The sequence below is a fragment of the Liolophura sinensis genome, chromosome 6 (genome assembly GCF_032854445.1).
Source record: "Liolophura sinensis isolate JHLJ2023 chromosome 6, CUHK_Ljap_v2, whole genome shotgun sequence".
In the NCBI taxonomy this organism is placed as follows: Eukaryota; Metazoa; Mollusca; class Polyplacophora; order Chitonida; family Chitonidae; genus Liolophura; species Liolophura sinensis.
The window spans coordinates 75,700,378-75,714,725 of NC_088300.1; the positions used below are offsets into that span (position 1 = coordinate 75,700,378).

The 14,348-nt window shown below is 42.9% G+C and overlaps 1 protein-coding gene across 1 annotated transcript; it reads left to right on the forward strand.

Annotated features, from left to right (window-relative positions):
• Positions 1-5,197: 5,197 nt before the first annotated feature.
• Positions 5,198-11,504, forward strand: LOC135468450 (spondin-2-like). The gene is made up of 4 exons (XM_064746716.1): positions 5,198-5,545; positions 8,982-9,193; positions 9,576-10,167; positions 10,370-11,504. Exons 1-4 carry the CDS (start codon positions 5,341-5,343, stop codon positions 10,588-10,590), a joined length of 1,230 nt encoding a protein of 409 aa, XP_064602786.1. The 5' UTR covers positions 5,198-5,340; the 3' UTR covers positions 10,591-11,504.
• The last annotated feature ends 2,844 nt before the right edge of the window (positions 11,505-14,348 follow it).

The window sequence follows — 14,348 nt, forward strand, 5'->3', positions numbered from 1 at the left end:
ATTACAAAGACAGATTAAGCGATTTTCATAACACGGTCTGTACAAGACCTACTTGGAAAGGTCAGAAGAAGAGCTCGAAAGGTGCAAACCAGAAAACTAAGTAAAAAAACAGAGTGATTTGTTGTTTTAAGAATAAACATTTGCACAGCTGTCGACCACGGCGTCTCGAAAACCTCTCCATTGTGTAAGAGAAGCTAACGCCTCAGCGGGTTTTCCGTGTTCCGGGGTGACCCTGTTTGGCAGTTTCAAGTTGGAGACTGGTAAAGGCCATTGCCTTTCTGGAGGAGACGTCCCGGATCATCTAACATACAATCCTGTTATACGATGACCAAACATGAAGGCAAACATAGTGTAAATGTTGAGGGAGGATAATGGCAAAGACCATTTCCCGGGCAGTTCGCACATAAAAGTTGCAGTATAAGTCCTGACTTTGTTACTAGAATATATTGACAAAGAAGAAATGGAGGGTTTTGTTTTTCCATCAAAACAACAAAATTACTCCAGATTTTGGATACTGGATTACGTTTATATTAATATTGTAAAGCCCACATACACCGCCACGCTGTGTCGTGACAGAACAGAGCATGGCCCTCCATGGCTGCAGCGAATTGTGTAGTGCTTAACCGTGTGGTACTGCTCAGAAAGGTCCAACATTGAGCGGAACTGTGTGGCTGCTGTTTTGTACTGTGTGGCAACTTTAAGTCCGTACCGCACAGTCAAAGGCGACAAGGTGCACCGCAGTTGGCGGTACCGCATGTCTGCAAGGTTTTAAACACAGTGCGAGAACTTTTCAACTTAGTACCGTATGGTGAAAGTTTTACTGTTTAATGCTAAACAAAACTGTGACTGAACTCTTCGTAAATGTTGCTGTTTTACTCATTTCAAAGTCCTTTCAGTACAACATTTTTCCTTTTTTACTGGGAAAATTTATTAAGATATGAACAAAGAACATTGAAGAAGCTCTAAGTAAACACTGCGTCTTTTGCAGCTTCTAATAGTATAAATTTACCCATTGTACAATCAGGTTAAGTTAGTCTTTACCTCCCACGATGGTGTATGTAGTATAGATCAAAGAGACGTAAGAATAGGCAAGGTGAAGGTCAGGTTAGACTTTGTTCCGGTACAGGTCCGATCAAACATATAGACGTGCTGGAAACCCGGCCCATGGTGCTCCCGGGTTAATTTCTGTGCCTGGTCACAGCTACACAGTAATGCCCATCAACAGAGTCCATTTCTGCTTGCAACAATGGCTTTTTCTCTTTGCAAAACCTCGAAAAATCCAAATGTTTTCATAGCTGTTTTCGCATGCACTTTACATCCATTACATGGTGATTCCTATAGCTGGTGAGATGTACTTTACATCCATTACATGGTGATTCCTATAGCTGGTGAGATGTACTTTACATCCATTACATGGTGATTCCTATAGCTGGTGAGATGTACTTTACATCCATTACATGGTGATTCCTATAGCTGGTGAGATGTACTTTACATCCATTACATGGCGATTCCTATAGCTGGTGAGATGTACTTTACATCCATTACATGGCGATTCCTATAGCTGGTGAGATGTACTTTACATCCATTACATGGTGATTCCTATAGCTGGTGAGATGTGCTAGTGTATTATCTGATGATACAACTCGGTCAGTTGAGTAAAGAAAACTGGTTAGATTTAGGGACCAGAAGGGAGATAATGTGTTAACGATGCCTTATGCTACACAGGTATACACCGGGTTATATGCCACCTGTGCACCGGCAAGTGCTAGCTAAAGTAGGCTGTGTCAATAAACAGTCGAATGTACAGAAATTCTGTTGTCTAGCACCAGAATAGCTCCGTCAGAAAGTAAAAGCTGTCTAGTAAGTAAAGTAAAGACCGGATAGGCTGTATACACAGGCTGACCCTCATGTATGGGGTACATAACCACTTACATAACCAGCCGATCGGCCTCTATCAAAGCTCGGGTCAAGTTGGTAAACCAGTCATTATCACGATATTTTTTTCGGGTGTGAAACACTTCGGTGGGTGGGCTTAATTAGGTCACGTTCCGGAATTAACCTGCAGCAGAAGGAACCCAAAGGCTATCAAGGCTGGATTAATCACCTAAGGCTGGAAATGATATCCCATTGTATGTAAATTACATGTGTATGTGTTATTACTGCATATAGTAGTATGAACAGTATACACAGAAAGCTTTAGAATTGCATGTTAGCGTGTCAGTTGCAGTTCATTACAACAAAGCAGGAGTTTCTGTTCAAACTAAAAGGATGACGGGAGGACATTGGTCATTGGCAAGGTCCGTGAATCGCGGCAAATAACATACTGGGTGTGGATTCAATCCCCGCCTTGGTCAAGAAATTTCCGAATTCCCCCGATTCGTTTTGTTCGATAAACGGCGCTCATCTTTCTTTTCGTTGACTTTGTGTCACATGACTAAAGTTCGTCATTCACTGGTCAAAAGTCGGTAGTTTATCCCGAGCACTTCGGTTTTCTCTACCCTTAAAACCAACCGTCATCGTATAAGTGAAAAATTCGATAATAATGGCTGTAAAATGCAGGTACACACTTTACCGGGGCGAATTCAACATCCCAGCTAAAGGGATGAGGGGTATTCAGCGTGCAAACTGATTAAGGAACCATTGAAATAAAGCATGAAGTTTTCAACCGTTGTTCAGATTCCTCTAAGGCGTATTGGTCCTATATATTGTACAATTCCTGTTGTCATTAGTGTAAGCCGTAAAGGATAGTTTTACATCTCCTGCAGGCTTATAAATCAAATCCTGACATCACCTTTTACATCCATATCTCATAAGACTAGAACTTTCAGTGAAGAGCTTCGGGTATCCGATGGCTTGTGTCTCACTTTTCAACAAGGCATGGGCCGTGTTGGTTTGCGTTCTACCTTCGTTGCCCAGTACACACATAACATATCCAGAGCTAAATATATTCCTTAGAACCATCATTCTGTTCCATTTCCAGCCATAATGACACATTTCCCTTGTTACACAAAGGTCTATTTTTATCCACTTTTAATAAAATGTTACTAACATTAGCTTGTGCCCACGGTTAAATATTTGAAGAAGAGCCTGAAAGTCGCACTAACGAGCCTTATTAACTGAGGGTATGGTTTAAAACTAGGACTTCAAACACTCACCGGCGGTAATGCCGTAAGTAAGGTGATGGAATATTGTCAAGAAGACACGTCCGCTCTAGCAGCAGGGCGAGAAAGGAACATGGGCAAGGGAACATAGACTAACCCTGATTGAGAAATGGGGCCTGCTTTAGGAAATAGTACATTTTGCAAAAGGATCGCAAAAGCATTGCAAAAGACAATTCCTTCCGAAATGTATATAGTTTTGATATGAAAGAAGTTGAATAAATAAAGTTCTTCATATGGTGTACTTGCGTCTTTTGAGGTCGGAGTAAGCATTCACAAGAATAAGAACAGTGAAATGTGACAGTTATCAACGGCATACTTATCAGATATATTAATCTAGCCATCCATATCATCTCAGATTATTTGACGGTATCACACGCCGAAATTAACTATTTTTATATACAGTCTGCACGTGACTAGGAAAATTCAGTTAGGCATTGTGCCTTAGGGTAAAGCTACAGAGTGACAAATCATATGAACTTTTGCATCCGGTATGATCAGAGCACCATATTAATGCTCTCTTTGTTGACGAATTCGGTTAGACCCACAGCGATAACCGGAGTTCCATAGTGTGTCATCAACCTGGTGACACCACAATGCAACTACAATTTTAGACATAATTCGAAAAGGAACCTGGCCACTTTCCGGATCTGCACTTTCTTGAACCCTGGCCAAATTTTGCCCTTGCTGTCTGGATTGTAAGGAACATTTAGACAACTTGGAGAGATTAAAATCACCAGTTAGTCATGCAACTGAGGAAAGCCGCCACAGATCACACCAAGAAAAACAAATCGTTAAGTGGAAACTTGTCTATATATTGATTGGCTCCCTGATCAGACCACTCACGAGTCACACCGTCAACGGAGATCAACAAATCATTTGAACAATATTTATTTATTTGACTGAATCACATGTTTATCTCTACGTATTCAGCAAATGTTCACTTATATGACACCAGTCAGATTTATCGTGACAGGAAAGGATTGGTGTTTTTACGCCGGGCACAGGTTTGTAGGTACAGGAATCCCAAAGGGCACCCCTCCCCCCGCTTCCCCCCTCGTCAAATATGGCAAATCTTCTGAATTATATAGACGCACCCACAACATGGAAGTTGTATTAGAAGATAATACCTCGTTGTGCAAGAACTAAAGTAGACCGACCAGAAGTCAATAAATCATTCGGTCAGTGTGGACCCGATTTGCAGGTGTACCGTACGAAGAAATGACCGAAAAATGCGGAATGTACCATTTAGAATCTATCCAAAATTATGAATTAAATTATATATATATATCCTGTAAATTCTTGACGTACTTACCTTGTATGAATTAATGTGTAAATAAATGGTTGAATGAATGTGTGACTAAATGAATCAATGAATCAATGAATCAATCAATCAATCAATCAATCAATCAATCAATCAGCCAATCAATCTATGAAAGTATGCAAACCCGGAGGGTAGTATTTAGGTGATGCAAGCTTGCCCGAAATATATCATCACTCAATCAGTCAAAGGCTTTACAAACATGTACTATTGTAATAGCACCGTTGGTTTGTTAATTCACCAAGCTGTACTGATCCTGGTATATAAATACATAACTGGTACTAGTATAGCTTAGGCTAGAATGCTGAGTTGTAAGATCCCCCAGCTCTCTACTTATCCAGGGTAAACAAATACAGGGATGTTTTGTGGCAAATCCCTTAACGATAACCAAATGGCTAGGGTAATGATGTGATCGTGCACGGCTGAAGGGCGCTGGATTTGGGCTAAGTACTCGGGTCGAGGCGACATCAGAATGCATGACTATCGATGTGTTTGTTTTGTGGAGGCTGCATCCTGATTTCACACGATTTAAAAGGGTTATGATATTAATGACGAAGACCTGGCCGAGCGTCGTGACGGTCCCACTCGATTCTTGTGACAGGCGGGTCCGGCTTACCTTCCGACGCTGGCTGTCCGCGGAAGCCTGTCGTCAGTGGACCAATCAGGCAGCTCGAGACGGCGGGACCCGATCAGTATAAAAGTTTAGCTCCCTCGATAACGTCCAACAGTTACTGCGCATGTTGCAAGACATACGCATCGGTAAAACCAGCAACCAGCTGAGAATACCATAGACTAGACAACTGTGGAGTGCATTTGATTTGTAGCCGCTTTTGTCTACAAACAAGTACTGAAACCGCCCAAATGATGTCTATTTGTCTCTTCGTAGTGGTCGTGGCTCTGGCCTGCCAAACTTTGTCGACTTTGTCGGAAAAGCTGGAATCGAGTGGCTGTGAATACGGGGAAATTGTTCGCTACAATATCACTTTTGTCGCGGAATGGTCACCCCGGAAATTCCCGAAGATGTTTCCCCGGTACCGTCCGCCAGCCCAGTGGTCCAAGCTAATAGGTGAGTATACACCGTAAGAATATCACAGCAGATGCTTTTACGAGCGACAGTCAAATTTGCAAACCATTTCGTCGGCAACTGAAAACAAATTCTGAGCTGAAGGAAATCCTGAAACGAGTAGTAAGTACATAACTTGACTTCTAGTTGACCCGTTGGTGCGGGAAAGCGGGGTCTCGCTGTTGTGAGAGTTGGCGCGCGAGTGTGCTCGCCACAAACACATGTTTATCATTATTTCACATATTTTAGTCGTTACAATTAAGGTCGTAGCATTTAGTAACAGAATTATTCCTGGACTCTGTGTTAAGCCGAAGCGTTGAGCAATCTTCTCTCCTCAGTTATGCACAAGAAACATTTGTTTCAATCGATAACCCGTGAGGACGTTTCTTTCTAAAGGTTACCCGAAAGTAAGTTCTAAATACACAAGTGATATTTATGTATACCGTAAACATCAGTGATTTTTCCATCTTGTCCGCTTTTCTTATCCATTTAAAAAGAGGGGAGTGATGACCCAAAGCTACGGTATTTTAGGCTTGTCCTGATTCAGCTTGGCGTTCAGCTAACTTTCGAGCTAATGTAGCCGTTGATGCAAGTTAAAAGCGGGAAATCAGACTTACGTCGTGCCTACGACAATGAAAAGATTGTTGGAGTCCTTAAACATTAAAATTAGATTAATCTACAAATTAGATTTGTATCAATGAATTTATTTATTTGATTTTTGTTTTACGCCGTACTGAGGAATATTTCACTTGTGCGACGACGGCCATGGCGGTAGGAGGAAACCGGGCGGAGCCCGGGAGAAACCCACGACTATCCAAGGCTGCTGGCAGACCTTCCTCGTACGGCCGGCAGGGAAGCCAACATGAACTGGACTTGAACTCACAGTGACCGCATTGATGGGAGGCTCTCGGGTCATTGCACTCCCTCTGCCACGGAGGCCCCCTTACAGTTAATTGATGAATCAGTGTCCGCCTGTGCCAACGTTAATCGTATGATAACATGTAACAGCACCACTGCGGCCCGGTCACCTTTCACCTTATATATTGGCAATTTAAAAGCCTTGATAATTAATTATGCGTGACTTTCATTTCGAGAACAAGTTACAAGGGAAACATGTTGTTATCATGTTATCTAGTGTATAAGAGAGAAAACCCTGCTTAGCACGTAGAGCTACACCCGGGAACAAACCACAAACATCATTAATCTCCCGTCCCACGTGCTGTCAATAAATCCGCGCTCTGCGGTTGCGCCCTCTACCGGCAGGTGATCAGGCGACCAGCCAACGAATGAAAAACACTTGCTGGGGAGCTAATGGACACAGTTGTAGTTACTTGAGATGTTTGTGTAACAAATAAGGAGTAATGAGAAAAGTTCTGCACAAAATTTAGCAGATTTTTCCTGGAAAAAATTTCACACTAATGCATTGATGTAAAAACGGAAAAAAGTTAGTTTTGTTCTGAAATATTGTAAGGGTGTTAGGTTTGTGTAGCAATTAAGCCATACTGCCATACTTCAGAGTATACTCTGAATAAACCCTTATCATACAAAGATATCGCCTTAAAGTTTATAAATTTAGAAGCGTTATTTACTATTGGTTTTAAGGCAGCCAATTGGGTAAGCGGAGGACAAATTTGGTTGGTTAAAGAATAACCGTTTGTGTGTGTGTTTTCCGTCTGACCGGGCTGTAAAGAACCAGACCGCGCAACAACCTTCTCCCTAGCCCATACCTGCAGGTTTGAATATTGCTAAAAAAATTAGAGCAGCAGTGTTCGTTGAGAAACCAGTTTTTAAATTAGTAAAATTAAAGTGAATTAACGGTTTATCTATTGCCGGATGAATTTATGGAAGGAGAGATAATATTAAAGCATTTCCTTCACAACTCGGCATATGTGTAAAAGACCGGTTAGATTACATGCTTCAGTATGCGCCATATTACACACAAAACACACGTGCGAATGGCTCCCAAATCTCACATGACATTTCTATTTCAAACAGATTAGATCTTGCTAAACAACCGTAGAGTGTGTGCACCATATGTTAAGTATAAATAACAGTTTGAGAGAAAGGTTGGACATGTACTTTGCTTATAGCAACGACATGTACTCCTCTAGCCTTATCCACGTAAATATTGTAAACTTACTTCGGGCGTTTTGCTAGGTCTTTAGTGTAAATCAAAGGCGATTGTTCCTCCTTCCAAGAAGTAAAAAGATCATAACTCAGCAGACCGAGCATATTCGGAGAATTGGAATAGCGTGAGGTTGCGGAGTTTGATTCATGTGTGTTTTCCAAGCATATTAAGTTACTATTGCTGGACGTAACACGGATTTTGTCGTTAATGTAATTTGGATCGCTTTCAAATCGGTTTTAAGGTTTAAATGGAAGACCTTAAAATTTTGTTGAATATGTGCTATGAGTTATTTTATAAACGAAATTCTAGGCTAAAAAGAATGGAGGTTGAATGCTATAACTGTATTTGGGGCAAGGTCGTATGCCCAGGTTTGATCTGCCGGTTAACTGCAGAAATCTGTTGATATGCTGAACATTTCAGATTTTTATTGGGCATGACTAGTTCATTTAGTTGAAAAGTTAAAACGTCAACTATGTTTATTGGAGATGGGTGCTAACCTCAGTACAATGAGTAAATAGTTACTGACAACTTATTTCAATAAAGTAATCATTGAACGTAACTTAACGGCTGTTAATTACACTTGTTCAGAACATAGATTTCCACCAACAGCGCAGGTGTTGCGTGCCTATGTGGCATTTAGATGAGTTCTAGTCCTCTAGCCCACTCTGCATTAAATCCCCTTTTTATGATAGCGTCGACCCAAAGGACTGTAAACCCTATACGTAAAAAAGCACAATAGTTAGAGGCGAGACAGACAGTGTCGTGTAACAAGAAGCAGATGGCCGTATTAAGTCTGGTGCGTTTGTACCAACAAAAGCTTTCCTGTCTACCTCTGATCCCCACAGCACATGAGGACAGTCTGGGTCGTGGGCTCTGCGGGCATGAACTCGTGCGGTCTCCTGCCCCAGACAACGCTTCACTCTGCGAGGACAAACCCTGGGGCCCCTAGGCGAATTAACAAACACTGTTGTGCGCGCGGGTCAAAAACCAACCTATCACGTCATATGTGAAACATTAAACATAGGGTGGAGGTGATTATGTGGGGAATACCCAGCTTTACCAGTAACAAAGGTCATTAATGTGGGACGAAAGAATTGCCGGCTAGGTTTACCTCTTGATAGCCAACATCGATTGAGATATACTTTATCATACTTTGATATCTACAGATCTCTTGTAATCTACAGACATTTATTTGTATTAAGGACTATGCAACTCAGCAGAAAATACATGCTTTGTTGGCACCCCAGCAATACAAACCCTCCAATCTGAATAAAAAGGCGTCGATTTCTCAAAGTTTCACATTCGTTCCAGGTCGGACCCACAGCCCTAAGTATACGATGTGGGAGATGGGAGAGCTCGCTTCTCCAGCCCTAAAGATGTTGGCGGAGGAAGGAGATGCCGCGGTGTTTGATCGACAATCACAGGGACATAACGGGATCTTCGACGCTTTTACGGCAGCTCCTCTCCCCAGAGGGATGGGCCAGGCGTCCAGCAAGATCTTTCTAGATGGTTTACATTCTAAGGTACATGTGTTAGAACAAATGTAAAACATTATTAATCGTCAACAAAACAATTCCTGTACAAGCGTAAACAATGTACCCTAACGTTTCGTTGAACTTAATCAGTCAGTGGCAGTTGAATTCGTCTTGCAACATATCGGTAATTTGCATAATGCCCCACTTTCAATGGTAGATTATCGTTGCTTTCTATGTACAACTTTGCTTTGGAAGACAACAATCGCCAAAGTGATCAGTTGTGGCTGTGCAATGTTTGTTTTACCATTTACAGGTCTTTTTTTTCCTCGCATAAAACACACATCCCTAAGCAATTTTGCTGCGTGTAAAGAAACAGAAGGACATTGTTGACCCATTCGTTTCTGATCAGTTTTCTTTTATTTACCACCAGGTGTCGCTAGTGGTGAAGATGATCCCGAGTCCTGATTGGTTTGTTGGGATCAGTGACTTCGATCTTTGTCAGAATGGTCAGTGGAGAGACTTGGTGAGGTTAAGGTTGGACCCGATCGACGCGGGCACAGATAAAGGGCTGACCTTCACATCGCCCAACTGGCCGAGCCTGCCCCAGGAACCTGTCCATCATATCACATCACAAAGGCCCAATCATATTGCCAGCGCCTTCTACTATCCGAAACTGAAGAAGCTTCGACGGATTGGGTACCTTATCTTCCAGAAGCTGTTATCTTACGAGCGGGAGAACAAGCCAACACACACCGTCAGTCACAACCAGAGACAACGTCAGGAAGTGGTCGACCAGCCGGAGACTCGTCCAGAGACTACAGGACCAGGCGTTAAAGCTGGACCTTTCAAAGACCCCATTAAGGAGTTACCTGTCGCTGATGGGATAGTACTGAGTGATGCACCCTCTGACACAAGAGATGACGACCGCGAGGCCATCGAGCAGAAATCCCAGGGCAATCCGCCAGTGGGACAGCCCCATTTGGAAACATCGCGAGACGATGAGGATGAAGAAGGTCTAGAAGGTAATACCAATAACTTACACATATTGCCTATCAGTAGCATAACTCTCTGATGAAAAATGCTGCAATGCTGCACTCGTGGTGATTCATTTTTACTTTAAAAAGTCAGCTTCAAGTTTATTTGTCAAATTCATTGAAAAAATGTTTTGTGGAGAGCGATATGCAAATATCGATGCATGATGGATTGTGGTTTCTGTTTTGTCAGGTGTAGCCACTCCGCTCCATTGTATCGTGTCCGATTGGAGCGCCTGGAGTCCGTGCAGTAAAACCTGCGGCTTTGGACAGAAGGAAAGGACCCGACTCATCATCCAGAAGCCACAAAATGGCGGCACAGCCTGCCCCACACTGGTACAGACTAGTCTCTGCGGCAGCATGAGGAACTGCAGATGGAAACACTTCCGGTTCCAAAAATGGCGATCTGGTTAGAAGAATGGATATTTATTGGACTTTTCTGTTGAATGTGAAGTACATATACTATAAATGTTATTTGCAAGACCTGATTTTCGATATACTGGGTTCACCTCTGTACATTGTTGATACATACCTCCAATGGTTGGTAAATTCAGCGCTTACCGTAGTAAGATGATTATACGTTATGGTCTTGTCTGGGGAGCCTTGGGGCTCGGGCCTAGGCCACATTCGCCAGTGGCAAAGGAGCAGTGGGAGCTGGGTCTGACTACCCCTGTGTGTAATGATGCAAGCTTTGGTGATCATCGGATATTGTAAATAGCTTATTTATTGCTTAATATTTTAAGGAAGCATTCCGTCTTTTTCTTGGACGCTTTGTATAGTTTTATGTCCTTTGATAAACCATCATGGGTTGTACAGATTTCCTAGTTTGGTAGTTGTGCCACTGTGCTGTAAATATCGCAATAGTTTGAACATTGTTTGTGGCTGTACAACAGCATCTTAGGGCGCCTTGGGTTTGTGAAGGAATACCGTATCTGGACACTGTTTGTTTCTGTATAATAGCGTCTTACTGTGGGGTGGGTTGGCACTGTGTTGCTGTACAATCGCATCTTACTGCCGGCTGGGTTTGTGACGGGACACCATATTCGGACACTGTGTGTTGCTGTACAATCGCATCTTGCAGCGAGATGGTTTATGGACGGGACACCGTATTTGGACAATCGCATCTTACAGCGGGCTGGGTTAGGGACGGCCGCTGGGTTAGGGCCGCCATATTCGGACACTGTGTGTTGCTGCACAATAACAGTCTTGTCTTAAGCGAGAGAACGTTGTACAGAAAATTATGTGTGTAACACTGCCATACATGGGCTGTATTCAGCACAATCTCACCATTACAGCAAATAAAGGCATTTGCCATAACCTTATGTTAATTTCCTCTGCATTACATCAGGTAGTATTCCCGTCAGCATCATAATTACGCCAATTGCATGTGTCGCGAATGTGTGCACAGGGAGTTGTCAGTTGTTATTCACCAGGACAAGCCTAATTATCATTCAACATGGGAGAGGTGTAAATATTACATTTAAATCTTCCCAATGCATTATATAGGACATATCCCATATACTACTGCAGGAGTTTTTCTTCATACGTTTTGTTTTCTATCATTTCCCATATCCCATAATAGCTGAGTGCTAATTACCGTTTACTACACAAGACGAGTATCAAGTGATGTGTCATCGTCATGGTATTCTGAAGGGTTAAAAGTAGGGAGCCGTAATATGGCAATGTATTATCAATAATCCCGATAATACCGAGAATTAACTTAATTTCCTCGATGAGGTCAACTATGCTTTGTATGTAAATAATGCCGGCCCCGATGGCACAATTTGTAGAGAGTCAGCTTCGGCAGATTCAGGCAGATTCAGGGTCAGTAGTGGTCGGGTCACACCTAAGACCTTAAAAAAGGGAAGCTGTAGCTTCTTCGCTTGGCGTTGAGCATTAAGGGCATAGTGCAATGACAGTACAATAATGGCTCGGGTGGGGCAGCTTACATGCCTTCGATAAGTCGTCTCAGTAAAGCAGCACTAGGTAAAAGAGTGGTGGAAATCCGTCCTGTAACATTACACGTAAATGCACTCTAAGGAATCCTTCATCGTCATATGAATTGCACGACGTTAAACCCTAAGCACTCACTCACTCTTAGTAAACAAGCCCCGTAGCCATGACAAACGTAACGTCTTCGAACCAGAGCTGTTACCTTACTCGCATCAAGTAGCATGCTACACCGTTCAAGTAAATCTTAGAGTTTAAAATCAGAATCCTTGTCATTTTTTCACCTGGCACTAAGTGTATGGGAATATGCAAAATACGGATCGGCCCAGCCAAGGGCTACATGTCTGGTGTCTTGGGAATTGTGTTCCAGTGATACAGCACAATGTGGATATCGGCTTAGGTACACCTTGGCGACGATGGTGAGAACACCAAAATAATAATCAGGGACGTGAAACCGCAAGCAAACAAACACGGACAAGGCTAATCTATTTATTTTTTTCACTCTGACTTCATGTTATACTCAAGAATATTTCACAAAGGTGTTTATATGACCGATGTCTTGTTTGAGGGTCGAAACAATCTGACAAGGGTCGAGGAACAGCACTGCATCTCGTTAACTACCTGACAAGCCCAGTGACGCAGGCGCGAAAACAACGAGGGCTGGATTCGAACCCGTGATACCCAGCATTAGAGAAGGCCTAGTCCTCTCGTATATTTAGGGGCACCTAGCCTTCAACCCGTCAGGAGCAGTTAGATTAAGGAAACAACTCAAGAAAGAAAAACTATTGAACTGAATGTACTTAGCAAAACTTACTAATGATAATGTACAAATTGTCTCATTGATTCACGTAATAAATTGTGTCCATACAATACCCGGAGTAAACCACAGACCGTCGTGTACCCAGAGTAAACCACCCACCGTCATATACCCAGAGTAAACCACCGACCGTCGCACACCCAGAGTAAACCACAGACCGTCGTGTACCCAGAGTAAACCACTGACCGTCATGTACCCAGAGTAAACCATCGACCGTCGTGTACCCAGAGTAAACCACCGACCGGGATGTACCCAGAGTAAATCATGGACCGTCGTGTACTCAGAGTAAACCACCGACCATCATGTACCCAGAGTAAACCACAGACCGTCGTGTACCCAGAGTAAACCACCGACCGTCATGTACCCAGAGTAAACCACCGACCGTCGCGTACCCAGAGTAAACCACCGACCGCCGCACACCCAGAGTAAACCACCGACCGTGATGTACCCAGAATAAATCATGGACCGTCGTGTACCCAGATTAAACCACAGACCATCGCGTACCTAGAGTAAACCCCCGACAGCCGTCTACCCAGAGTAAACCACCGACTGTCGTCTACCCAAAGTAACCCACCGACCGTCATATACCCAGAGTAAACCAACGACCGTCGTGTACCCAGAGTAAACCAACGACCGTCATGTGCCCAGAGTAAATCAGCGACCTTCGCCAGTCCAAAGTTGTTTTCGAGCCTGATTTCATTCAATCAATCAGTCAATCAGTCAATCCGCCTATCAATCAATCAATCAACCAATCAATCAAATTACAGGTCTACTCTTCAACGTCATGCCCTGGCTTCACAGAATTAAACTGTGACTGGTCGAAGAGCTACAAGATGGGATTCAAGTTTTATATCCCAACAGCAATTTCTTTCAAATTTTGCCACTTAAAAGAGCACATCAGTTAAAACTAAAAGATATTTAACTGCCGGCTCGGAGCAGTATTTCTTTCCGAACTGCTGCACTCAGTTGGCTCCACACCAACTACTCCAGTGTAATGAATTATATGCTTGGGAGGCCGTGCAGATTTGAGCCAGCCATGTGCTACTGCCGCCATATGCTGAGATTACCGATCGTTTGTAGGTCTCACATCTCCTCTGCAATGCTGGATTTGTGAATTGTACATATACACAGTCAGTGAATAACACAGGGCTGTATACGATTCACAAGGGTGTTTAAAATAAATGAACACTTTCAAGTTACCTGTGCTCTTTTCTCCAGATGCCGTCGGTCCTTCATTTGCAGCTGCCCATACAAACTGAGTTATTGCATGTAATGCACAGATTGCTCTCGGCTACCCTGGGTGGTCTGGCAGTAACAGTGGCCTCAGTCAGTTGCTCATAGAAATGAAACAGGACCAAAATTTTAAAGGCCTAATTCAGTGGGTGTAAATGCCTAAATTTTTAAT

Bases quoted from the DNA above. Each gene is read 5' to 3' on its own strand.
- LOC135468450 (XM_064746716.1), top strand. From the start codon at position 5,341: ATGATGTCTATTTGTCTCTTCGTAGTGGTCGTGGCTCTGGCCTGCCAA. The intron at 5,546-8,981 runs GTGAGTATACAC...CATTCGTTCCAG, and splicing joins CCAGTGGTCCAAGCTAATAG to GTCGGACCCACAGCCCTAAG. The intron at 9,194-9,575 runs GTACATGTGTTA...ATTTACCACCAG, and splicing joins TAGATGGTTTACATTCTAAG to GTGTCGCTAGTGGTGAAGAT.